The sequence below is a fragment of the Saccopteryx bilineata genome, chromosome 4 (assembly GCF_036850765.1).
Source record: "Saccopteryx bilineata isolate mSacBil1 chromosome 4, mSacBil1_pri_phased_curated, whole genome shotgun sequence".
NCBI classification, from domain to species: Eukaryota; Metazoa; Chordata; class Mammalia; order Chiroptera; family Emballonuridae; genus Saccopteryx; species Saccopteryx bilineata.
Window position 1 is genome coordinate 267582396 of NC_089493.1, and position 24682 is coordinate 267607077.

At 43.1% G+C, this 24682-nt stretch overlaps 1 protein-coding gene and 1 pseudogene across 1 annotated transcript in view; one reads left to right on the forward strand and one right to left on the reverse strand.

The window, feature by feature from the left end:
• Positions 1 to 2167: 2167 nt before the first annotated feature.
• LOC136335703 (small ribosomal subunit protein eS4, X isoform-like) lies at positions 2168 to 6638 on the reverse strand (annotated as a pseudogene).
• A 692-nt stretch (positions 6639 to 7330) lies between these two features.
• The window catches only part of RCC1L (RCC1 like), a 62634-nt gene continuing 45282 nt past the window's right edge, over positions 7331 to 24682 (forward strand). Inside the window, exon 1 of the mRNA XM_066274623.1 lies at positions 7331 to 7744. Coding sequence (XP_066130720.1) covers positions 7406 to 7744 — 339 coding nt within the window. The 5' untranslated portion in view covers positions 7331 to 7405. The remainder of the gene's footprint in view (positions 7745 to 24682) is intronic.

Genomic DNA, 24682 nt, shown 5'->3' on the forward strand with positions numbered 1-24682 from the left:
CCCTCAGGACCTGGAATTACTAGCTGCACTGGTTCGCAGCAAGTGAGTAAGCTATTTCTACTTACAATAGGAACTGTTCTTCCTTACTCAGGCTTTACTGAGACCCAACTCTGAGGCAGTGAGGCAAATTGGGCTGCATTCTCAGGAGGATGAGCAGCATCTTGTGAGGCATCCGCTTAGGTGGAGTCTTAGCCTGGTACCTAGGCAAGGGGAGGCAGCTTCCTATCAAGGGGGAGGAGTCACTTCTGCTGGCCTGGAAAGTAGAGGGGTGTATGTTTAAATTCCTTCTCAGGTGCATGGTCCCAATGTTCCATTCCAGTTTCAGGTTCCCACCCCTTTGCTATCAGGGCCCGATTTCGCATAGACCTGCCAAAGCTGTATTTCCAGCCTCTTTGGCAGCCCTGTCACCCTCCCAGTGAGATTCCAGGTCAATGGCTCCTTTATGTCTGCAGGAGATGAAAGTCTTTTAAAACAGCATCACACATCAGCCTGCTGTTCACAGCATGTCCCAAATAAACAGTTGGCTGACCTGAACCTGTCATTATCTTCCTTCAAGGCTTCCTCCACAGTTAATAAAGCCAGCCAGCTCCACAAACTTTGCAATTACTATGACTCCCATACTGTTCAGATATTACATGTACAGCTTAACCCAGTGCTTTGCATGCACCTGTGCCCCATCCCTACATCACAAATAAGCGTCTTTGGAATCATGATGCTGCCACAAACCAGGTGTATCCCCCCTTCTGGTACCAACTGTTTTAGTTGTGTTCCCCACAGAACAGAGCTTATGACTAAGCTATGTGCCTTAGTGGCTTACTTGGGAGGTGATCCTAGGAACAGGTATGAGGGAGTAGCAAGAGACAAGCTGGAAAAATCTATAGAAGTGGCACTATTTAGATGGTTACTGTGGTCAACGAGGTCCTGATTCTGCCAGGACCAGGACCCCTGAGAAGCAGACAGAGGGCCTCTGCTACGAGACTGTAGTGGTAGCATTTATTCATTGGCCCTTAACCCCATTGGTTGAAGGTTGCTTCTAAAATGTGAATTCCTTTCTCCTTTCCAAGTTGCATGTGTGTATATATGGGTCCCATGAGCTCCTTTCTGTGCCTTAGGCATCTGTGGAGCTTTTTGGTAGGAAATTTAAAATGCTTGGCATACACATGAGACAAGAAGTTTGGAGAGGGTCAAAGCCTGTGTAGAACTATTTCTCCTCCATGTCAAAGGTATTGAATATAAGGCCAAGAGGAAGGATTGAGGACACTGGACTGCCTGCTCCAATACACATTTATAGATTTACAAATTTAGACAAAACCCCCAAACTTTACAATGGCCAAAAGGCCAATGGTGATCTTGCTTCTCTCTTCTCAGCCACATCTCCTCTTTCCACTTCTCCACTCAGCTCCAACCATCCTGACCTCGTGTGTGTGTGTGTGTGTGTGTGTATTTATGTGCACGCATGTATGTGTGCAGGGAGGAGGAAGAGGGTGTGGTCCAAACATGCTCCAGGCGTGGTCTGTTGGCATTTAATCAGAAGAACCACACACCGGATGCAGCTACCAGGAGTCTTCTGCCTTCCTTCTTTCCATCAACATTGGAGGGTTTGCTAACAGCTTAATAAGTGTTATTGGTTTGGTGAAATTAGTGATTTGTTCAATGGTGTATCAATCAGGGTCCAACAAGGAGACAGAAACCACCCAGTGACTTGCAGAGTGAAAGTTCAATATAAAGACTTACTAATAATGACAAGGAGTTGGAGCAACAAGGGATTGGTTGGCAAGAAATAAAGAAAACTCTAATACAGGAATAATAGACATGAGGAGCAACTCTACCCATACTGCTGAGATAGGGCACTCCAGAATGAGGCCACCCCTAATGCTGAGACCCAGACTTGAGGCAGGTTAGTAAGAAACTAGAAAAATTCCCTGGCAATTGTAATGAGGAAACTGAGACAAATGGTTGAACGAGCGGCCAGAACTCATGAGCAATTAATAGCCAGCAGGTAAATCCCTGACCAAAAATATCTAAGGGCAGGTGGTTTATACCCATCCTCGCTGATCAAAGCTATCGAAGAACAGGTAGTTTATTTATTTATTTTTATTTATTTATTTGCTGTATTACCTTTAATCAGGTACAAAGACTCTTCCTGTCATGTCATCTAGATCTCATTTCACCCATTGCTCTGTTTGGCTGCCAATTTCTTGTCTCTCTCTCCAGATACCTTTCCATGGGTAAGGGAAACCCATGGTTTGTTGCCTTTGCCAATAACAAAAATGTTGGATAGCCGGGTGGCAAAGCTGTTGCCAGTGGAATCTTTCACATGAACTACATCAAAAGAACCAGGATGTCTCTCTCTGTTGCTTATCACACCAATTCTTCCCAGGTTAGCACCTTCGGTCACCGTGCATGGGTTACCAGTGTCAAACTTGATGAGATCAGTAACCTTGCCCATCTCCAAATCAATCTGAATGGTGTGTTTCTCCTTGATGAGGGGATCAGGGTTGCAGATGGTGTGAACATCATGGGTTACCAGATGAGAAATTCCTTTTTTTTTTTAAGATTTCTTTAAAAAAAATTTTTTTAATTCATTTTAGAGAGGAGAGAGAAAGGGAGAGAAAGAGACAGAGACAGAGAGAGAGAGAGAGGGGAGAGAGAAGGTGGGGAGGAGCTGGAAGCATGAACTCCCATATGTGCCTTGACCAGGCAAGCCCAGGGTTTCGAACCGGCGACCTCAGCATTTCCAGGTCGACGCTTTATCCACTGCGCCACCACAGGTCAGGCGAGAGATTCCTTTTTTGCCCACAAAAATTTTCCTCACTTTGCACAACTTTGTACTTGGCCTCCTCAGGTGTCATATGATGCACAGCAAAGTGATACTTGGTGTCACAGATCAGATGGAAATTCTTTCCAGTCTTGTCAATGCTGATGACATCCGTAAAACCAGCAAGGCAGGTTACAAGGGTTTGGACCTTGCCATTGATCTTAATAAACCACTGCATGCGGGTCTTTACTTCAGGTCCTGTAGGGCATGCTTAAGTCTGTTCCTCAGGAAATGATGAGAGAGACATCCTCTCAGCTTGTGGGGACAGTAGATGCACCTGGAACCAGGAAGGAAGGCTTCTTTCGTCTATATATTTCCTAGAGGCCCTGGCCGGTTGGCTCAGCGGTAGAGCGTCGGCCTGGCGTGCGGGGGACCCGGGTTCGATTCCCGGCCAGGGCACATAGGAGAAGCGTCCATTTGCTTCTCCACCCCCCACCCCCCTCCTTCCTCTCTGTCTCTCTCTTCCCCTCCCGCAGCCAAGGCTCCATTGGAGCAAAGATGGCCCCGGGCGCTGGGGATGGCTCCTTGGCCTCTGCCCCAGGCGCTAGAGTGGCTCTGGTCTCGGCAGAGCGACGCCCCGGAGGGGCAGAGCATCGCCTCCTGGTGGGCAGAGCGTCGCCCCTGGTGGGCGTGCCGGGTGGATACCGGTCAGGTGCATGCGGGAGTCTGCCTGACTGTCTCTCCCGTTTCCAGCTTCAGAAAAATACCCCCCCCAAATAATAATAATAATTTAAAAAAAAATAAATATATATTTCCTAGAAAATTATTTAAAGGGCCCAGCTTTATTTTCCCAAAGCAGGCAATGAAGAGTGATTTGGAGCTGAAAGGCAATGCATAGATTCCTTACACAGCCGGTTTGGGAGGATGTGAGAGATAGACTTTCATTTGTGAAATTAGTGGTAGACAAGACTTTGAAAGCAGATTTTTGAGCTATCCCCTCCCTTGCATGAACACGGTAAAGGATCCAGTGAAGCCTTCACTCTTAGAGATGGTACCTGAAGGGTGAGCTCTAAGAAGTCTGTCAAGTATAATGCCAACTGCTGTTAAAAGGGAAACAAACTTCTCTATTTTGAGAAAATCTTTTATATACAGGCTGGTAGGTGCATCTAATAAGGCTAGAGAGCTGAAACTTTCCTGAACTTAAAGATTTTACAGATCATATGATCCCTGTTTTCTAATATATGTTTTAAAATAAATGTCTGGGCCTGACCTGTGGTGGCGCAGTGGATAAAGCATCGACCTGGAACACTGAGGTTGCCAGTTTGAAACCCTGGGCTTGCCTGGTCAAGGCACATATGGGAGTTGATGCTTCCTGCTCCTCCCCTTTCTATCTCTCTCTCTCCCTCTCTCTCTCTCTCTCCCTCTCTCTCTCTCCCCTCTCTCTAAAAATCAATAAATAAAATATTTTTAAAAAAAGACAATACTTTCCCTGAACTTGAGTCACTTTTTAAAAAATAAAATAAAATAAATGTCTGTGTGACAAAATTTGGCTTGAGACTTGCTTTCTTTTATTTTTTAGATTTTATCTATTGATTTTTGTAGAGAGGGAGGAGAGAGAGACAGAAAGAGAGAGGAGAAGCAGGGAGCAGCTACTCTTAATAGTTGCTTCCTGTATGTGCCTTGACCAGGCAAGCCCAGGGATTTGAACTGGCAACCTCAGTGTGCCAGGTTGATGCTTTATCCATTGCCCCACTACAGTTCAGGAAAGACTTGCTTTTAAATTGTTATTTTTATTTTTTTTTAAATTTTTTATTTATTCATTTTAGAAAGGAGTGGGGGGAGAGAGAGAGAGAGAGAGAGACAGACAGACAGAGAAGGGGGGAGGAGCTGGAAGCATCAACTCCCATATGTGCCTTGACCAAGCAGGCCCAGGGTTTCGAACCGGCGACCTCAGCATTTCCAGGTCGACGCTTTATCCACTGCGCCACCACAGGTCAGGCAAGACTTGCTTTTATTATAACCTAGTAATGAAGTTGTGGGACTTAGCTAACCATGGCAAAGGTGAAGTTTTTTGTGGATATCATCATCTATCAAAAACAACCTAAGAGGCCCTGGCCAGTTGGCTCAGTGGTAGAGCGTTGGCCTGGTGTGCAGGAGTCCCAGGTTCAATTCCTGGCCAGGGCACACAGGAGAAGCACCTATCTGCTTCTCCACCCCTCCCCTCTCCTTCCTCTCTGTCTCTCTCTTCCCCTCCCGCAGCCGAGGCTCCATTGGAGCAAAGATGGCCCGGGCGCTGAGGATGGCTCTGTGGCCTCTGCCTCAGGCGCTAGGATGGCTCTGGTTGCAACAGAGCAACGCCCCAGATGGGCAGAGCATCGCCCCCTGGTGGGCATGCTGGGTGGATCCTGGTCGGGCGCATGCGGGAGTCTGTCTGACTGCCTCCCCGTTTCCAGCTTCAGAAAAATACAAAACAACAACAACAACAACAAAACAACCTAAGAGTTGCGCAGCATTGTTTTGAGTTAGCTTAAGCTGCTTGGGTCCGTGAGCAGCATACACGCCTGAGCAGCCTTTCATGTCTGGGCCTTTGTGCTGACTGGGCCCTTGTCTAAGAACATTCTTCTCAGGCTATCTAATGGCTCATACTTTCATTTCTTCATGCCTTGGCTCAAATGTTTCCTCGTATGTTAGTTGTATCCTCTGAGAACTAAGAACTAAAACATCAAGACAGAATTAAATTGGCAAGGATTTTATTAGGGAAAATGCCTCTGTAAGAGAAAATGGAGGTTGGCAGAGCATGGGAAAGCTGGGAGAGCCATCAGGCCAAAATGAAAATCTGACACTAGGCGAGGGACAGAGAGAGGGGAGGCTGAATAAAGGTGTCCTACAGTGCCGTATACTCTAAGGAAGGCTTGGTAAGGCTACTGGGGAGTCCTCCAGCCACAGCTGACCATTTAGGAGTCCATGCTTCCCCGAAACAGGTCTGCCGGAGTGTGTATTCCTGCCTTGCTCAGTCCTTGGGAACATGACTTCAGTGTAAACAGAGGACAGAGTTCCTAGCCCAGCAGACTACTGATCTCATAGCTTTGGCTAATTATGTTCCCTGTAGTTGGGGACCTTTGGGGAGCAGTGTCATGGCTACCACATATCACCAGTAAGTTTTCCCTCATCACCCTCTATAAAACAGCCCCACAGAATGGTAAAATATCAACCACATTTCTCCACGGAACAGTAAAAACATGTGTCACAGACAGAATACACGGCACATTCTAAGACAACAAAGTAGCTGGTCTTGGGAGTATACTAAAATTGGATTAGTTTTTGGTATCAAGCAAAATAAGGAGAACGAGAAAAAAGAAAGTAAAGGAGGGAAGAAATAGTTTGCCGTCAGCATTTGGGACTAGTATCTGGGAATGCCATCATGGATCAAAATGGACTGCAAGAGATCCTACAGGCCATAAGGTTCACCTCATTTATGAAAAAAATTCATTTCACGTATTAATTTTTTTAACCTGTTTATTTTGGAGGCGAGATCCAGAGAAGGGAGACCATTTCCCAACACCATGTAGCATGTTAGTAGTAGAGTCAGGACTGGAACCTAGCTCCCTACACTCTTGAGTCATTCATTTATGAGGGCATCCCTAGTTCCTAGCTTCATGCTTAACTCTAGTACAAAATTGTTGAGGATAATCTGAATAAACTGAAGTTCTTCATGGAACTTCAGAGGAGATGTTGCAGTTGGACTTTAGAAAATGAGTAGGAGTTTGCCAGACATCTGCAGGGAGAGGAGGCAGTGGGCAGGGCATTCCACGGTGGGCAAAGAAGGGAGGCCTGAAACAGTACTAGGTTTCAGAAATTACAAGTTGAGCTCTGACGGCATAGCTGGGTTGGTTAGAGCGTCATCTCAATACACAGAGATTGCCGGTCAGGGCACATACAGAAACATCAATTTCTCTCTCCCTCTCCTTTCCTCTCTCTAAAATCAATAAATTAAAAAAAAAATTCTCAGTTTAACCACCTGACTCATGTGGCGATACAGGCTGAGTGAGGGTCGAGGTGACACTGGGGAGGGTGCAGTGGACGCAGCAAGAATAGCTGCAGGCTTTTGGGCAGCAAATGACAATAGTAAGAGCTCACTCTACTGGCTGGAGCACTGTCTATTGAGAGGCTTGGTAGCTCACAGAAGCAGGAACAGCTACAACTAGATAGGAAATGACGAGGGACAGTGGCAAAGGGAGTAAAACAAGGTAGGGGAGAGTCCTACACTGGAGTTGCGAAGAGTGTGCCACGCCTTAAGTTTTACCCTTGCTGATTGCTAAGAAGCGAAGGGCCTTTCAAAAATTAAAAGCGCCCTCTGGAACAGATGCTCAGCAAACTGGCATTGAGCGGGAAGGAAAGTGAGTTGAGGCCACCTGCTGGAGGTCAGACAAACGTGCTGCACTGAGCAGGCAGGGCTAGGGTCCCGGTGACCCGCTCATTCAGGTTCCGCGATACTCAGACTGCCCAGCCCTCTCTGCCCTCGGCTGCCCTCAGCACCTTTGCCTTCAGCCCGTAGTAAACGTGGTCGCAGGCTCTTCCGCCGGGGCGTGGGGTCAAGGGTCACGCAAAATGGCGGCGCCCATGGGCTTCTGAAACGTGAAGCAGAGAATGGCACTGGCGGCGGTGGCTCGTTTAGGGCGCTGGCTGAGCAGGCCGAGGCCCGGGCCGGGGCGGGGGCGGGGGCGAGGGCACTGGACTGCGGCCGGGCGCTCGCGGAGCCGGCGCGAGGTGGCGGAGGCCGAGGCGGACGCGCCCGTATTCCAGTATGTGGGCGAGCGCGCGGCTCGCGTCGACCGCATCTTCGTGTGGGGCTTCAGCTTCTCGGGGGCGCTGGGCGTGCCCTCCTTCGTGCTGCCGGGCTCCGGGTCCCAGCCCCAGCCCCGCGGCGGCTCGAGGCCGCGCCGCAGGATCCAGCCCGTGCCCTACCGCCTGGAGCTGGATCAAAAGGTTCGGGTCACAGCTCCTTCCTTTCTCCTCCCGCCGCACTTGGCCACCTTCGAGAAGTTGGCGACATTGGGTTGTCAGACTTCGGGGAGGACAACCTCCGAGCGGGCAGCAGGCCTGGGAGGAGAAGGCGTTCGGGGCGCTGCCATTCACAGAGTGGCTGAAATAAATGTGTCTGTGATGTGGCCGGGTCGTGTCCTTTGCACATCATCCCGGGAGTGGAGGTTGTCACCACAGTTATAGTGAACGAAAGGGACGCTCAGAGAGGTTAAGGGACAGGCCCCAGGTCCCATAGCTTGTAGGTGCACATACAGTGGGAATCGCACTGGGCCAGGGAGACTCCAGAGGTTCTGGCGTTAGGAAAGGCCACTTCAGAAGGTCAGAGAACGTGTGGGCCGGCTGGAATCTGAACAGCTCGGAAAGGAAACGTGAGCCGTGGCAGTGACAGGAGTGAGAGGAAGGGAGAGCGGTCTGAACACACTGGAATGGTTTGCATAGGCCTCTGACTTGACTCAGATTGGAAAAGATCACAGCAAAGGACAGCTTTAGCGCGGCGGTGATCTTGGACGTCAGCACTCAGCAAAAGTGGATACTTACGGATGGATAGTTGTGGAAATATTGGTAGGTAATGAAAAAGTAGCAGATTTGACCAGTTTGGCTTCTGTCTTCTGTCAAGGATACAAACGATCTTTTCACTGAAAAGGGAAGATCAAGAGAAACAGGGAATTTAAACTCTATGTACATGAAAAGTGGGGTTGTTTACTTCTTACTATTGAGTTGTAAGTTACTAAGGTGTTCTGGCTATAGGCCTTTAATCACATATGATGTGTGCATACATTTTCTGCCAGTTTGTGGCTTTTCTTTTTTATTAAGAGTGACCTTTGAAGAGCAAAAGTTTTTATTAAGTCCAGTAGCCAGCCATTTGAGTTGATTTCTTTGTGTATGGTGTAAGGATTTTGTTTGTTTGTACCTAATTTTCCTAGCTTTATCAGTTGGACAGATTATTCTTTCCTTATTTTTTTTTTTTTATATAATTTTATTTTTTTAATGGGGTGACATCAATAAATCAGGATACATATATTCAAAGATAACAAGTCCAGGTTATCTTGTCGTTCAATTATGTTGCATACCCACCACCCAAAGTCAGATTGTCCTCTGTCACCTTCTATCTTGTTTTCTTTGTGCCCCTCCCCACCCCCATCCCTCTCCCATTCCCCCCTCCCCCCCGTAACCACCACACTCTTGTCAATGTCTCTTAGTTTCAGTATTATGTCCCACCTAGGTATGGAATAATACAGTTCCTGGTTTTTTCTGATTTACTTATTTTGCTTCGTATCATGTTATCAAGATCCCACCATTTTGCTGTAAATGTTCCGATGTCATCATTTCTTATGGCTGAGTAGTATTCCATAGTGTATATGTGCCACATCTTCTTTATCCAGTCATCTGTTGATGGGCTTTTTGGTTGTTTCCATGTCCTGGCCACTGTGAACAATGCTGCAATAAACATGGGGCTGCATGTGTCTTTACGTATCAATGTTTCTGAGTTTTGGGGATATATACCCAGTAGAGGGATTGCTGGGTCATAAGGTAGTTCTATTTTCAGTTTTTTGAGGAACCACCATACTTTCTTCCATAATGGCTGTACTACTTTACATTCCCACCAACAGTGTATGAGGGTTCCTTTTTCTCCACAGCCTCTCCAACATTTGCTATTACCTGACTTGCTAATAACAGCTAATCGAACAGGTGTGAGGTGGTATCTCATTGCCGTTTTGATTTGCATTTCTCTAATAGCTAAAGAAGATGAGCATCTTTTCATATATCTGTTGGCCATTTGTATTTCTTCCTGGGAGAAGTGTCTATTCATATCCTCTTCCCATTTTTTTATTGGATTGTTTGTTTGTTTGTTGTTGAGTTTTATGAGTTCTTTGTATATTTTGGATATTAGGCCCTTATCTGAGCTGTTGTTTGAAAATATCATTTCCCATTTAGTTGGCTTTCTGTTTATTTTGTTATCAGTTTCTCTTGCTGAGCAAAAACTTCTTAGTCTGATGTAGTCCCATTCATTAATTTTTGCCTTCACTTCTCTTGCCATTGGAGTCAAATTCATAAAATGCTCTTTAAAACCCAGGTCCATGAGTTGAGTACCTATGTCTTCTTCTATGTACTTAATTGTTTCAGGTCTTATGTTTAGATCTTTGATCCATTTTGAGTTAATTTTTGTACAGGGAGAGAGACTGTAGTCCAGTTTCATTCTTTTGCATGTGGCTTTCCAGTTTTCCCAGCACCATTTATTGAAGAGGCTTTCTTTTCTCCATTGTGTGTTGTTGGCCCCTTTATCAAAAATTATTTGACTATATATATGTGGTTTTATTTCTGGACTTTCTATTCTGTTCCATTGGTCTGAGTGTCTATTTTTCTGCCAATACCATGCTGTTTTGATTGTCGTGGCCCTATAATAGAGTTTGAAGTCAGGTATTGTTATGCCCCCAGCTTCATTCTTTTTCTTTAGGATTGCTTTGGCTATTTGGGGTTTTTTATAGTTCCATATAAATCTGATGATTTTTTGCTCTATTTCTTTAAAAAACGTCATTGGAAGTTTGATGGGAATTGCATTAAATTTGTATATTGCTTTGGGTAATATAGCCATCTTGATTATATTTATTCTTCCTAGCCAAGAACAAGGTATATTCTTCCATCTCATTATATCTTTTTCGATTTCCCTTAACAATGGTTTATAGTTTTCATTATATAAGTCCTTTACATTCTTTGTTATGTTTATTCCTAAGTATTTTATTTTTTTTGTTGCAATCGTGAAGGGGATTATTCTTTTGAGTTCCTTCTCAGTTGTTTCATTGTTGGCATATAGAAAGGCTATTGACTTCTGTATGTTAATTTTGTATCCTGCGACCTTACTGTATTGGCTTATTGTTTCTAGTAGTCTTTTTGTGGATTCTTTGGGGTTTTCGATATATAGGATCATATCATCTGCAAGAAGTGATACCTTTACTTCTTCTTTTCCGATATGGATGCCTTTTATTTCTTTGTCTTGTCTGATTGCTCTGGCGAGAACCTCTAGTACCACATTAAATAAGAGTGGAGAGAGTGGACAACCCTGTCTTGTTCCTGATTTAAGGGTGAAAGCCTTCAGTTTAGTGCCATTTAATATGATGTTAGCTGATGGTTTATCATATATGGCCTTTATCATGTTGAGATATTTTCCTTCTATACCCATTTTGTTGAGAGTCTTAAACATAAAATTGTGTTGTATTTTATCGAAAGCCTTTTCTGCATCTATTGATAAGATCATGTGGTTTTTGTTCTTTGTTTTGTTGATATGGTGTATTACATTAACCGTTTTACGTATGTTGAACCATCCTTGAGATTCTGGGATGAATCCCACTTGATCATGATGTATTATTTTTTTAATATGTTGTTGTATTCGATTTGCTAGTATTTTGTTTAGTATTTTAGCATCTGTATTCATTAGAGATATTGGTCTGTAGTTTTCTTTTTTTGTGCCATCCTTGCCTGGTTTTGGGATGAGGGTTATGTTGGCCTCATAAAATGTGTTTGGAAGTATTGCTTCTTCTTCAATTTTTTGGAAGACTTTGAGTAGAATAGGAACCAAGTCTTCTTTGAATGTTTGATAAAATTCGCTGGTATAGCCGTCAGGGCCTGGACTTTTATTTTTGGGGAGGTTTTTAATGGTTTTTTCTATTTCTTCTCTACTGATAGGTCTGTTTAGGCTTTCTGCTTCTTCTTGACTCAGTCTAGGAAGGTTGTATTTTTCTAGGAATTTATCCATTTCTTCTAGGTTGTTGAATTTAGTGGCATAAAGTTTTTCATAGTATTCTACAATAATTCTTTGTATATCTACAGTGTCCGTGGTGATTTCTCCTCTTTCATTTTGGATTTTGTTTATATGAGTTCTTTCTCTTTTTTCCTTGGTAAGTCTTGCCAAGGGTTTGTCAATTTTGTTGATCTTTTCAAAGAACCAGCTCCTTGTTCTATTAATTTTTTCTATAGTTTTTCTGTTCTCTAATTCATTTATTTCTGCTCTGATTTTTATTATTTCCTTTCTTCGGCTGGTTTTGGGTTGTCTTTGTTCTTCTTTTTCTAGTTCCTTAAGGTGGGAAGTTAAGTGGTTCACTTGGGCTCTCTCTTGTTTGTTCATATATGCCTGAAGCGATATGAACTTCCCTCTTATCACTGCTTTTGCTGCATCCCATAGATTCTGATATGTCGTATTGTCATTTTCATTAGTCTGTATATATCTTTTGATCTCTGCACTTATTTCTTCTTTGACCCATTTATTTTTTAAAAGTATGTTGTTTAGTTTCCACATTTTTGTGGGATTTTTTTCCTCTTTTTTGCAGTTGAATTCTAGTTTCAAGGCTTTATGATCAGAAAATATGCTTGGTACAACTTCAATTTTTCTGAATTTGCTGATGTTGTTTTTGTGGCCCAACATATGGTCAATTCTTGAGAATGATCCATGTACACTGGAGAAAAATGTATACTCAGTCACTTTGGGATGAAATGTCCTGTAGATGTCTATCATATCCAGGTGCTCTAGTGTTTTGTTTAAGGCCACTATGTCTTTGTTGATTCTCTGTTTGGATGACCGATCTAGAGCCGTCAGCGGTGTATTGAGGTCTCCAAGTATGATTGTATTTTTGTCAGTTTTTGTTTTAAGATCAATAAGTAGCTGTCTTATATATTTTGGTGCTCCTTGGTTTGGTGCATATATATTAAGAATTGTTATGTCTTCTTGATTCAGTGTCCCCTTAGCCATTATGAAATGGCCATTTTTGTCTCTGAGTATTTTTCCTGTCTTGTAGTCAGCATTATCCGATATGAGTATTGCTACACCTGCTTTTTTTTGGATGTTATTTGCTTGGAGTATTGTTTTCCAGCCTTTCACTTTGAATTTGTTTTTATCCTTGTTACTTAGATGAGTTTCCTGTAGGCAGCATACAGTTGGATTTTCTTTTTTAATCCATTCTGCTACTCTGTGCCTTTTTATTGGTGAGTTTAATCCGTTTACATTTAGTGTAATTATTGATACTTGTGAGTTCCCTATTGCCATTTTATATCTTGCTTTCTGTTAGTTTTGTGTCTTGTTTGATCCTTCTCTTTCGTTTTTCTATCTTTTGTTTTTATTTGGTTGTATTCCATACATCTTTCCTCTGTTGCTATCTTTTTTATCTCATGTGCTTCTGTGGTGGTTTTTTCAATGGTGGTTACCTTTGAGTAATGAAAAGGGTCCCTACCCTGTTCATTGTAGCGAACTATTTTGTGAGTACTTTTGCACTCCATCGTCCTTTGCTACTGTTAATCTCCATCTTCTCCCCCTCTTTCTTTTTGTTGTTGTCACAGTTTAAATTTGGTTTTATTGTGTTCTTCTTGGAGCTTTTACTTGTGGCTCTGTTTTTTTTTGTTCTTTGTATCTGATTGGAGAACCCCCTTTAGTAATTCCTGGAGTGGGGGTTTTCTGATAATAAATTCCCTCATCTTTTCTGTATCTGTGAATGTTTTTATTTCTCCTTCGTATTTGAAGGATAGCTTTGATGGGTATAGTATTCGTGGCTGAAAGTTCCTCTCTTTCAGGACTTTAAATATTGGGGTCCACTCTCTTCTAGCTTGTAGAGTTTCTGCTGAGAAATCTGATGATAATCTAATGGGCCTTCCTTTATATGTTGTATTCTTCTTTTCCCTGGCTGCCTTGAGAATTTTTTCTTTGCTGTTGGTTTGTGTCAATTTCATTATGATATGCCTTGGAGTAGGTTTGTTGGGGTTAAGAAAACTTGGAGTTCTGTTTGCTTCTTGAACTTGAGGCTTTAGTTCTTTCCACAGGCTTGGGAAGTTCTCATCTATTATTTGTTTGAGTATGTTCTCCATTCCATTTTCTCTCTCTTCTCCCTCTGATATACCTATTATTCTTATGTTATTCTTTTTGATGGAGTCAGATAATTCTTGTAGGGCTATCTCATTTTTTTTAATTTTTGAGTCTCTTTCTTCTTCTCTCTGTTGTGCCTCAAGTTGCTTGTCTTCTATTTCACTAATCCTCTCTTCTATCTGACCTGTTCTATTAGCTAAGCTTGTTACTTCGTTTTTCAGCTCGTGAATTGAGTTTTTCATCTCTGTTTGATTTGTTTTTATAGTTTCAATTTCCTTGGACATATATTCTTTGTGTTCATTGAGTTGTTTTCTGATCTCCCTATATTGCCTTTCTGTGTTTTCTTGTATATCTCGGAGGATTTTTAGGATTTCTATCTTGAATTCTCTGTCATTTAGCTCCAAGGTTTCCAATATATTAAATTTTTTCTCCATAGATTTTTCCTCATCTAGCTGTGTTACCTCTCTTTCTTTTGTATCCATGATATTCGATTTTCTCTTCCTTAATGGCATCTGAGGGTGGTTTTGTTGATAGTATTAATGAGATTTAATAAAGAATAAAAAGTTAAAAAAAATAAAAAAAAATAAAAAATCGAAAAGAGTTGTTTTTTTAAAAAAAATTAATAATGAAATAAAGAAAAATAAAATAAAATAAAAATTTTTTAAAAAAAGAAATTATTCCCCCCCTCCTTTTTTCCTCTCCTCTCCTCTCCCCTCTTTCTTGAGAAAACCTTGTGGTGGAATGTGAGTTATAACAAACAATGCCTGTGATGGAGGGCCTGAATTGGGGAAAAGTAATAAAGGGGCAAAAAAGAAAAAAAGAAAAAAAAAAAGAAAAAAGAAAAAAGAAAAAAAAAAAAGAGCGTATGGACCCACAAAAAGCAAATAAGGAAAAAATTTGGGTCAAGAATAAAATGATTTGCTTTTAGGTGTTGGTTGTCTAAGAATTATGATGAGAGGAATAAGAGGAAAACGGAAAAATGGGGGGACAAATTAAAAACTTACTATTGTATTTAGTGGAACAAGAACTAGATAATATGGAGAGCCAGGGATGGGAGCACTGCTAGTGAGTTAAAAAGGTGAAGTAAAACCCCCCCAAAATGCCACAAACATAGGTTTGAGTCCCAGATAAGATAATTTGTTTGTTATTGAGGTTTGAATGAGAGGAGATGTAAAGGAGAAAGGAAGAAACTAATATAGAGGGAGAAAAGAAAGAGAGAGAGAGAAAAAAAAGAGGGAACCACTAAAAGAAGAAAAAAGAAAGGAGAGAGAGAGAGAGTTAAGGGTTTTGGAGTGCAACCCTCATAGAGAGAAAGGAAGAGAAGAGAAAAGATAATGGGAGATGTAACACTTATGGGTAGTGTAGTTCAAGGAGAGGAGAGAGTAAGACCAGTAGAGAGTTAATCGGCCAAATTGGAGGAAGAAAAAAAAGTATCAAGAATGAAGATAAGAGAAACAAACGAACAAATATAATAAAATGTGATAGGTTATAAAGTCTGCAGATTATTCTTGATTTTGAGAGGTTATCTTCTTGCTTTTTCTTTTCTCTCCCTCTTCCTGGTCGGTGACTCTGTACCCCGGGTTCTGCCCCTTTGGCACGCTCAGGTAGAGGCTTGCAGTTGATAAGTCTCTATGGCAATGTCATGTATTGTGCTTTAGTCTCGTGGGAGTCGAGGCTCATTAGCATTTATAGGCTCTGACAGTGAGAGAGTCCGTGTTCCTGGAGCCTTTCTCCTAGTCTTTCCTTCCTCAATTAGTAGCCTGATAATCCAGCTATGGGGTTGCTGCTGCCTCTGCCTGGATAGTAAGAGGCTCAAAGAGCTGGCAACTCCCCACTCTATTTCCACTCAGCACAGGGCTCTGGGTAAGGCTCAGTCAGTCAGAGCTGCTAGCATAATCAGGCGGGCTTTCCACCCACTCAAAGACTACTGGCTCTGCCACTCTGTCTGGTAACACAAGCGGGCGCCCACTTCTGGGGGGCGCTTGGAGGAAACTCTCACTCACTGTCTGCGACCAGGATATCCAGCCAGCAGTCTCACGCTCTGAGTGAAACCCCCAACCACAGGGAAAAGTTGCAGCGTTGGAATTGAGTCTCGCTCCGTCCCCGTGCGCGGCTTTTGCAAGGCGCTGGGGCGGCTCGAGATTCCGCTTTGGCCCACACAAAGGCCCCTGACTCTGCCCCTCTCTGCGATAACACGGGCGCGCACTGCGGAGGCACTCGGAGGAATCGCTCACTCCTTATCTGCGCGCGCACACCAGGATATGAGGCCGGCCGCGGTTCCCTCTGAGTGAAACCCTCACCAGCACGGAAAATCTCCACCGTTGGAAGTAGTTCTCACTCCCTCCCGTGCGTGGCTTTCCCAGGGCGCTGGGGCTGCCCAGAGACTCTGTCCTCGGCCCACAGAAAGGCCTCTGACCCTGCCTCTCTGTGGGGCAACACGGGCACCCACTCTCGGGGCCTAGGAAGAAATTCTCGCCCACTAACTGTGCACCGACCAGGAGACCGGGTAAAATGGCCGCTCCGCTTGTCTTTCTTTGTTTGGGTTTGGCGCGAGTGTTAGCTTGTATTGCCCGGGTTGCCACAGGATCAAATTTTCCTCGGCTTGGATCTGTGTGCCACAGCCTGGTTCGGCCGTTTGTGCCGCGGCGGCCTGGATCTATTCACCCCCTTTGCCCGCCTCAGTTTCTATATTCACAGTTACCAGAGAAAGCCGCCCTGTTTAGGTTAGTGAGGAAGGCGGAGCATTTCTTACTCCCTTTTTCCTTCGGGGTTTGGTTATATATTTAGCCAATTTTTCACTCAATCATACCTTTGGGTGTATTGCGAAGCATCTGGAAGCTCCAAGTATAGGTTTTTCTGTTTCTGGTTGAAGATCTTGTTGAGTTTTGGGGGAGATTTATCGGTATCGCTTCCTACCCCGCCATTACTCTGACGTCATCTCTATTCTTTCCTTATTGAATTGTCTTGACACTGTGTTGAAAATCAGTTGTTTCTGAACTCTCAGTTCTGTTCCATTGATCTATATGTCTGTCTTTATGCCAAAATTATACTCTTTTGATAACTGTAGCTTTTTATTCTTATTTTTATTTATTTCAGTGAGAGAGGAAGAGGGGAAAGACAGACAGGAACATCAAGTTGTTCCTGATCAGGGGTGGAACTGGCAACCTCTGTGCCTTGGGACGATGCTCTAACCAACGGAGGTATCTGGCCCAGGCGATTACTGTAGCCTTTTTAATAAGTTTTGAAATTGGGAAATGTAAGTGCTCCAACTTTGTTGTTGTTTTTATAAATTTGTTTTGGCTCTCGTGGGTCTTTTGCTTTTCTGTATGAATTTTAGGGTTGACGCACCAATTTCTGCCACAATACTTGTGGGGATATTGATAAGGATTGTGTTGAGTCTGTAGATCTATTTGGACCCAATAGTATCTAACAATTTTCTGCCTTCTCATCTGTGAACAGCTTCCCATTTATTTAGATCTGTAATTTCTTTCAACTATGTTTCATAGATTTCAGTATATATACAATTCGTGCACTTCTTTCATTAAATTTATTTCTAAGCAATTTATTCATTTTGGTGCTACTGTGAATAGAACTTACTCTTAATTTAAGTTTTGGGGTGTTCATTGCTAGTATATAGAAATACAATTGGTTTTTATACATTGACCTCCTTATATCTTGTGACCTTGCTGAACCTCTATAGATATTTGTGTATTCCTTTGGATTTTCTACATATAGAATCATGTTGTCTGTGAGTAAACACAGTTTTACATCTTCATTTCCAATTTGAATGCCTTTTATTTCTTTTTCTTGCCTGATTGCACCAGATAGAAACTCAGTACAGTGTTAAATAGAAATAGTGAAATCCAACATCCTTGCCTTCTTTTAAAACTAGCTTTGTTGATATATAATTTATATAAAATAATTTACTTATTAAAGTATACAGTCATTGGCCTTTGGTTAAAAATTGTTGTAAAGGCCCAGGCCGGTTGGCTCAGTGGTAGAATGTCCGCTCGGCGTGTGAAAGTCCTGGGTTCGATTCTTGGCCAGGGCACACAGGAGAAGCGACCATCTGCTTCTCTACCCCTCCCCCTCTCCTTCCTCTGTGTCTCTCTTTCCGCCTCCTACAGTCAAGGCACCATTGGAGCAAAGTTGACCCCGGTGCTGAGGATGGCTCCATGGCCTCTGCCTCAGGCGCTAGAATGGCTCTGGTTGTGGAGCAATGCCCCAGATGGGCAGAGCATCACCCCCTGGTGGGCATGCCGGGTGGATCCAGGTTAGGCACATGTGGGAGTCTCTCTGTCTCCCTGCTTCTCACTTCAGAAAAATACACACACAAATTGTAAAAATATTTGCCATATTGTAAATGAGAGAAGGGGAGATAGGCAGATTCCTGTATGTGCTCTGACTGGGATCAACCTGGCCACACCTCTCTGGGGTGAATGCTGTATCAACCAAGCTATTTTTAGAACCTGAGGCCCATGCTTAGACCAAGTGAGCTATCCTCAATGCGTGGGCCAACCCTGGAACCGATTGAGCCACTGGCTGCAGGAGGGGAAGAGGGAGAGAAAGGGGAGAGGAAAGGGGAGAGCACAGGTGGTTGCTTTTCTTATATACCCTGACTGAGATTCAAACCTGGGATGTCCATACACTGGGCCGACACTCTATCCACTGAGGCAACTGGTCAAGGCCCATATTAACAATATTTTAAGTATAATTCATTGACATCAATTATTTCAGTGTGTGCAGCCATTACCACTGTCTATTTTTTTTTTTTTTGTATTTTTCTGAAGCTAGAAATGGGGAGAGACAGTCAGACAGACTCCCGCATGCACCCGACCGGGATCCACCCGGCACGCCCACCAGGGGGCGATGCTCTGCCCCTCTGGGGCGTTGCTCTGCCGCGACCAGAGCCACTCCAGCGCCTGGGGCAGAGGCCAAGGAGCCATCCCCAGCGCCCATGCCATCTTTGCTCCAATGGAGCCTCAGCTGCGGGAGGGGAAGAGAGAGACAGAGAGGAAGGGGGGAGGGTGGAGAAGCAAGTGGGCGCTTCTCCTATGTGCCCTGGCTGGGAATCGAACCCGGGTCCCCCGCACGCCAGGCCGACGCTCCACCGCTGAGCCAACCGGCCAGGGCCACCACTGTCTATTTCTAAAGCTTTTTCATTGCCTAAACAGAAGCTCTGTGACTATTGAGCAATAATTCCCCATTTTCCCCTATTCCCAGTCCCAGGTAACTGGTAATCTATTTTTTGTCTCTGTGAATTTGCCTATTATAGATATTTCATATAAATGAAACAAAAAATATTTTCCTATTGTATCTAACTTATTTTACTTAGAATAATGCCTTTTTTTTTTTTTTTTGCGCGAAGGAGAGAGTGAGAGTAAGGGACAGACAGACTGGAAGGGAGAGAGATGAGAAGCATCAACTTGTTTGGGCACTTTAGTTGTTCATTGCTTTCTTCCTCATATGTGCCTTGACCTAGGGGCTTCAGCCGAGCCAGTGACCTCTTGCTCAAGCCAGCAAATTTGGGCTCAAGCCAGTGACCAAGGGGTCGTGTCTGTGCTCCCACACTCAAGCTAGCAACCCTGTTTTCAAGCCGGATGAGCCCACAGTCATGGTTTCGAACCTGGGTCCTCAGCATCCCAGGCCAACACTCTATCCACTGCACCACCACCTGGTCAGGCTAGTATAATGTCTTCAAGGTTCATCCATGTTGTAGGATGTATCAGAAATTTACTCCTTTTTACCACTAAAATTCCACTGTATGTATAGACCACATTTTGTTTATCCATTCTTCTGTTAGTGGACATTTAGGTTGTTGCTACCATTTGGCTGTTGGAAATATACTGCAAACAACACTGGTGTACAAATATCTGAGTCTCTGTTTTCAATTCTTTTGTGTATACACTTAGGAGTGGAATTGCTGGATCGTATGGTAATTTTATTTTTAACCTTTTGGGTGAGGTACTCCCAAACTGTTTTCCACAGTAGTTGCAGCACATTACATTCCCACAATTTTCCTACATTCTAGCTAACAATTTTCATTTTATTTTTTTCAACAGCCACCCTGGTTACCTATTATTTTATATTTTTAAAAAATTTATTCAGTTTTTAGAGAGAGAGAGAGAAAGAGAGAGAGAAAAGGAGGGGGAGAAGCAGGAAACATCAGTTCTCATATGTGCCTTGACCATGCAAGCCCAAAGTTTCAAAACAGCAACCTCAGCATTCCAGGTTGACGCTTTATCCACTGCGCCACCACAGGTCAGGCTGTTACCTTTTATTCTTAAAAGTGGTTTTGCTGAATATAAATTTCTTGGTTGCTAGTTCTCTTTCTTTCAGCACTTTGAATGTGTCATTTCATTTTGCCCTCCATCCATTCTGATGAGAAATCAGTTACTAATGTTATTGAGGATCTCCCTTATGTGATGTTTCTTGTTACTTCTCTCGCTGATTTCAAGAGTCTTTGTCTTCTGCTTTTGAGAGTTTGATTATGGTGTTTCTAGGTGTGGATGTCTTGAATTTATTTTTTGGAAATCATTTTTCTTCTTGGATTTTAGGATAATGTTTTCATCATATTTGAAATGCTTTGGGCCATTCTTTTTTATTTAAGACTATTTTTTAGAGTAGTTTTAGATTCACAGTGTAATCGAGCAGAAGCTACACAGATTTCCCATATATCTCCTCTTCACACAAGCATAGTCTCCCCAGTATCAACCTAACTCTCCCATCTTCAAAACTCCCCTCCCTCATTGGTACATTGTTACAGTTGAACCTGCACTGACATCACAGTCACCCAAAGTCCATGGTTTATATGGGGTTTCATTTGGTATATATTCTGTGAGTTTGGAAAATGTGTAATGTCATGTATCTATCCATCATTACAGTGCTATAGAGATTATAGTCACTGCCCTAAAAATCCTTTGTGGTCCTACTCATTTCATCTGCCATACCTTATTATTTCTTCAAATACTCACTCTGCCCCTTTCTCTCCTTTGGGACTCTATTATGTGTATGATGGAAGCTGTGTATTTTTCTTCATTACTTTTCTGTTTCTCAGACTGGATGATCTCAATTGACCTATCTTCAAGTTTTCCTGCTCAAATCTGATAGGAGTTTATCTAGTGAATTTTTAATTTCAGTTTCTGTACTTTTCAACCTCATAATTTCTATTTGGTTCTTTTTTATAATTTCTGTCTCTTTATTGATATTCTCTGTTTGGTGGGACATTGCTTTCACATGTGGTTTCTTTTTAGTTCTTAGAATGTATTTAAAATAGTTGACTTGAAAGTCTTTGTCTTAAGTGTAACATCTGGGCTTCCTTAGGAACAGTTTCTTGTTGACTGCTTTAATTCCCCTCTTGTGTATGGGCTATAATTTATTATTCTTTCCATCACTTCTGTTTTTTCTTGTTGAAAACTGGACATTAAAATTGATACAAGGTGGCAACCCTGGACATAAAGGATTCCCACCTCCCCAGGGTTTGTTGTTGTTGCTGTTTGTTGTATAGTGACTTCTTTGAACTAATTTGGTAAAGTTTACATTCTTTGTCATGTGTGGCCACATGGAAAACCAGTAATTGGACAGAGATTTCCTTAATTGCCTGTAAACAATAAATCTCTCCATCTTTGCTAAGGGGTCAGGCCAAATAAAGACAACCTTGCAAGTGGAGCCTTCCAGGGAACCACCAAATAGTTCAAATGAGAATTGTCTGGGAATGGGGCTTTGATGTCCCATTAGAATTCTGCCACTCTCAGTGGCTCCCAGATTGCTAATTTTCAACGTGATGGTAAACTGTTACCGTATTCCCCCAAGTATAAGACGCACCTTAATTTTGGGGCCCGAAATTTGAAAAGAAAAATGTGCCCTGGCCGGTTGGCTCAGCGGTAGAGCGTCGGCCTGGCGTGTGGGGGACCCGGGTTCGATTCCCGGCCAGGGCACATAGGAGAAGCGCCCATTTGCTTCTCCACCCCCCCCCCTCCTTCCTCTCTGTCTCTCTCTTCCTCTCCCGCAGCCAAGGCTCCATTGGAGCAAAGATGGCCCTGGGCGCTGGGGATGGCTCCTTGGCCTCTTCCCCAGGCGCTAGAGTGGCTCTGGTTGCTGCAGAGCGACCCCCCGGAGGGGCAGAGCACCGCCCCTGGTGGGCGTGCTGGGTGGATCCCGGTTGGGCACATGCGGGAGTCTGTCTGACTGTCTCTCCCCGTTTCCAGCTTTAGAAAAATACAAAGAAAAAAAAAAAAGAAAAATGTACTGCATAAAATCTGTTTTACTTTTTATTTTTTAAAGATAAATTTTAGCCTGACCTCAGTGGTGGCGCAGTGGATAAAGTGTCGACCTGGGAGCACTGAGGTCGCCGGTTCAAAACTGCACTTGTCAAGGCATATATGGGAGTTGATGCTTCCTGCTCCTCCCTCCTCTCTCTCTCTCTCTCTCTCTCTCTCTCTCCTCTCTAAAAATGAATAAATAAAATAAAAAAAAGAAATTTTATTTTTTAAAATGTTTATTTCATTGATTTTTTTTTTTTTTAGAGAGGAAGGGAGAGAGGGAGAGAGAGACAGGAACATATGTTCCTGTGTGTGCCCTGACTGGAGATCGAACCAGCAACCTCTGTGCTTTGGGACGATGCTTAACCAACCGAGCCATTCAGCCAGGGCTCAAGTTTTATTCATCATAAAATTCGTACAACTCCTCATCACTGTCAAAACTCCCATCCATTAGTTTGTCCTCATCTGTGTCTGATGACAAATCACTGTCTTCAACAATGAGCCCAAAAACAAGTGTGAGAAAGCAGGAAATGCAAGTAAAAAAATCTTCAGCCACTGTATAAGAGGCACCCAGTTTTTAGACCCCAAATTTTTCAAAAATTAGGTGCACCTTATACATGGGGAAATACGGTAGTTTTCAAGGCTATGCAGGGCTGTGGAGAGGTAAATGGGAATACTGTAGGGCAAGTGAAAACACCGCAAATCTTGCTGTTCTTGCTGAGATTCTGCTGCTCTTCTTGAGTAAACACTCTCCAGATTGCTCTAAGCCAGTGGTAGTCAACCTGGTCCCTACCCCCCACTAGTGGGCGTTCCAGCTTTCATGGTGGGCGGTAACGAAGCAACCAAAGTATAAATAAAAAGATAGATTTAACTATAGTAAGTTGTTTTATAAAGATTTATTCTGCCAAACAGCGAAAATCCGACATAAAGTACTTGGTAAGTAATTATTATTATATGCTTTAACTTGCTGTAACTCTGCTTTATAAATTTTATAAAGTAAAGTTACTTCCCTACTTTATAAATCACCATTACTGTGGAACCGGTGGGCAGTTAGAAAATTTACTACTAACAGAGATACAAAAGTGGGTGGTAGGTATAAAAAGGTTGACTACCCTGCTAAGCCTTTGGTAAATTTCTAGAGTCCTGAGAAGTTGATCTTGGTAATATTTGCTATTGCTCTTGTTGCTCCACTATTTTCACTGATGTTACTTATTACTCCATCCATGTCTTTTTAATGTAATTATTGATATGGTGTATTACATCTGTCATTTTTCTCTCTGTCTCTATGTCTTTTTTTATTCCTTTGTTCTTTTACTGCCTTCGTATGTTAAATAGGCATTTCAGATTTTTTTTACCTATTAATTTTAGAGAGGAAAGGGGAGAGAGAGAGAGAGAGAGAGAGAGGGAAAGAAAGGAAGAAAGAGACAGAGAGGGAGGGAGGGAGGGAGGGAAAGGAAAGGAAAGGAAGGAAGATAGATACAAAGGTAGATAGATACGAAGATAGATAGATAGGAAGATAGGAAGGAAGATCAGTCTGTTCTGTGTGTGCCCTGACTGGGGATTGAACTCACACCTTTACATACCTGGACGATGCTCTGATTAATAGAGCTATCTGGCCAAGGCTAAATTTTTCTAGTGAACCTTTTTATTTCCTTTACTGGGTGTTTTGCTCTATATTTTGAATTCTTTTACTATATTTTTTGAGTTCCTTTTTTAGTGGTGGCTCTTGGGATTATATTATGTGTCTTAATTTATCACAGTCTACTTCAGGTTAGTAGTGACCTAATTCTGAAAAACTGTAACAACTTTGTTCCAACATAGCTTCATTTCCTCCTCTTTCCTTTATGTGGTTACTGTGATATATATTACATCTATCTATCTATCTATCTATATATATATATATATATTTTTTTTTTTGAGAGAGAGAGAGAGACAGAGGGAGGAAGGGAAAATAGGGATTCTTTTATTTATTTATTTATTTATTTATTTATTTATTTATTACAGAGACAGAGAGTGAGTCAGAGAGAGGGATAGACAGAGACAGACAGACAGGAATGGAGAGAGATGAGAAGTATCAATCATTAGTTTTTCATTGCATGTTGCAACACCTTAGTTGTTCATTGATTGCTTTCTCATATGTGCCTTGACTGCAGGCCTTCACCAGACCGAGTAACCCCTTGCTGGAGCCAGCGACCTTGGGTTTAAGCTGGTGGGCTTTTGAGCCTGTGCTCAAGCTGGCGACCTCGGGGTCTCGAACCTGGGTCCTCTGCATCCCAGTCTGACGCTCTATCCACTGCGCCACCGCCTGGTCAGGCCATCTTTTTATTTTTATATATATATATATAAAATTTTGTTTGTTTGTTTGTTTTTGTATTTTCTGAAGCTGGAAACGGGGAGAGACAGACTCCCGCATGCGCCCAACCGGGATCCACCCGGCACGCCTACCAGGGGCGATGCTCTGCCCACCAGGGGGCGATGCTCTGCCCCTCCGGGACGTCGCTCTGCCGCGACCAGAGCCATTCTAGCGCCTGGGGCAGAGGCCAAGGAGCCATCCCCAGCGCCCGGGCCATCTTTGCTCCAATGGAGCCTTGGCTGCGGGAGGGGAAGAGAGAGACAGAGAGGAAGGGGGGGGATGGAGAAGCAAAATGGGCGCTTCTCCTATGTGCCCTGGCCGGGAATCGAACCCGGGTCCCCCGCACGCCAGGCCGACGCTCTACCGCTGAGCCAACCGGCCAGGGCCCTTTATATATTTTGAGCATACAATACATGTTGGGC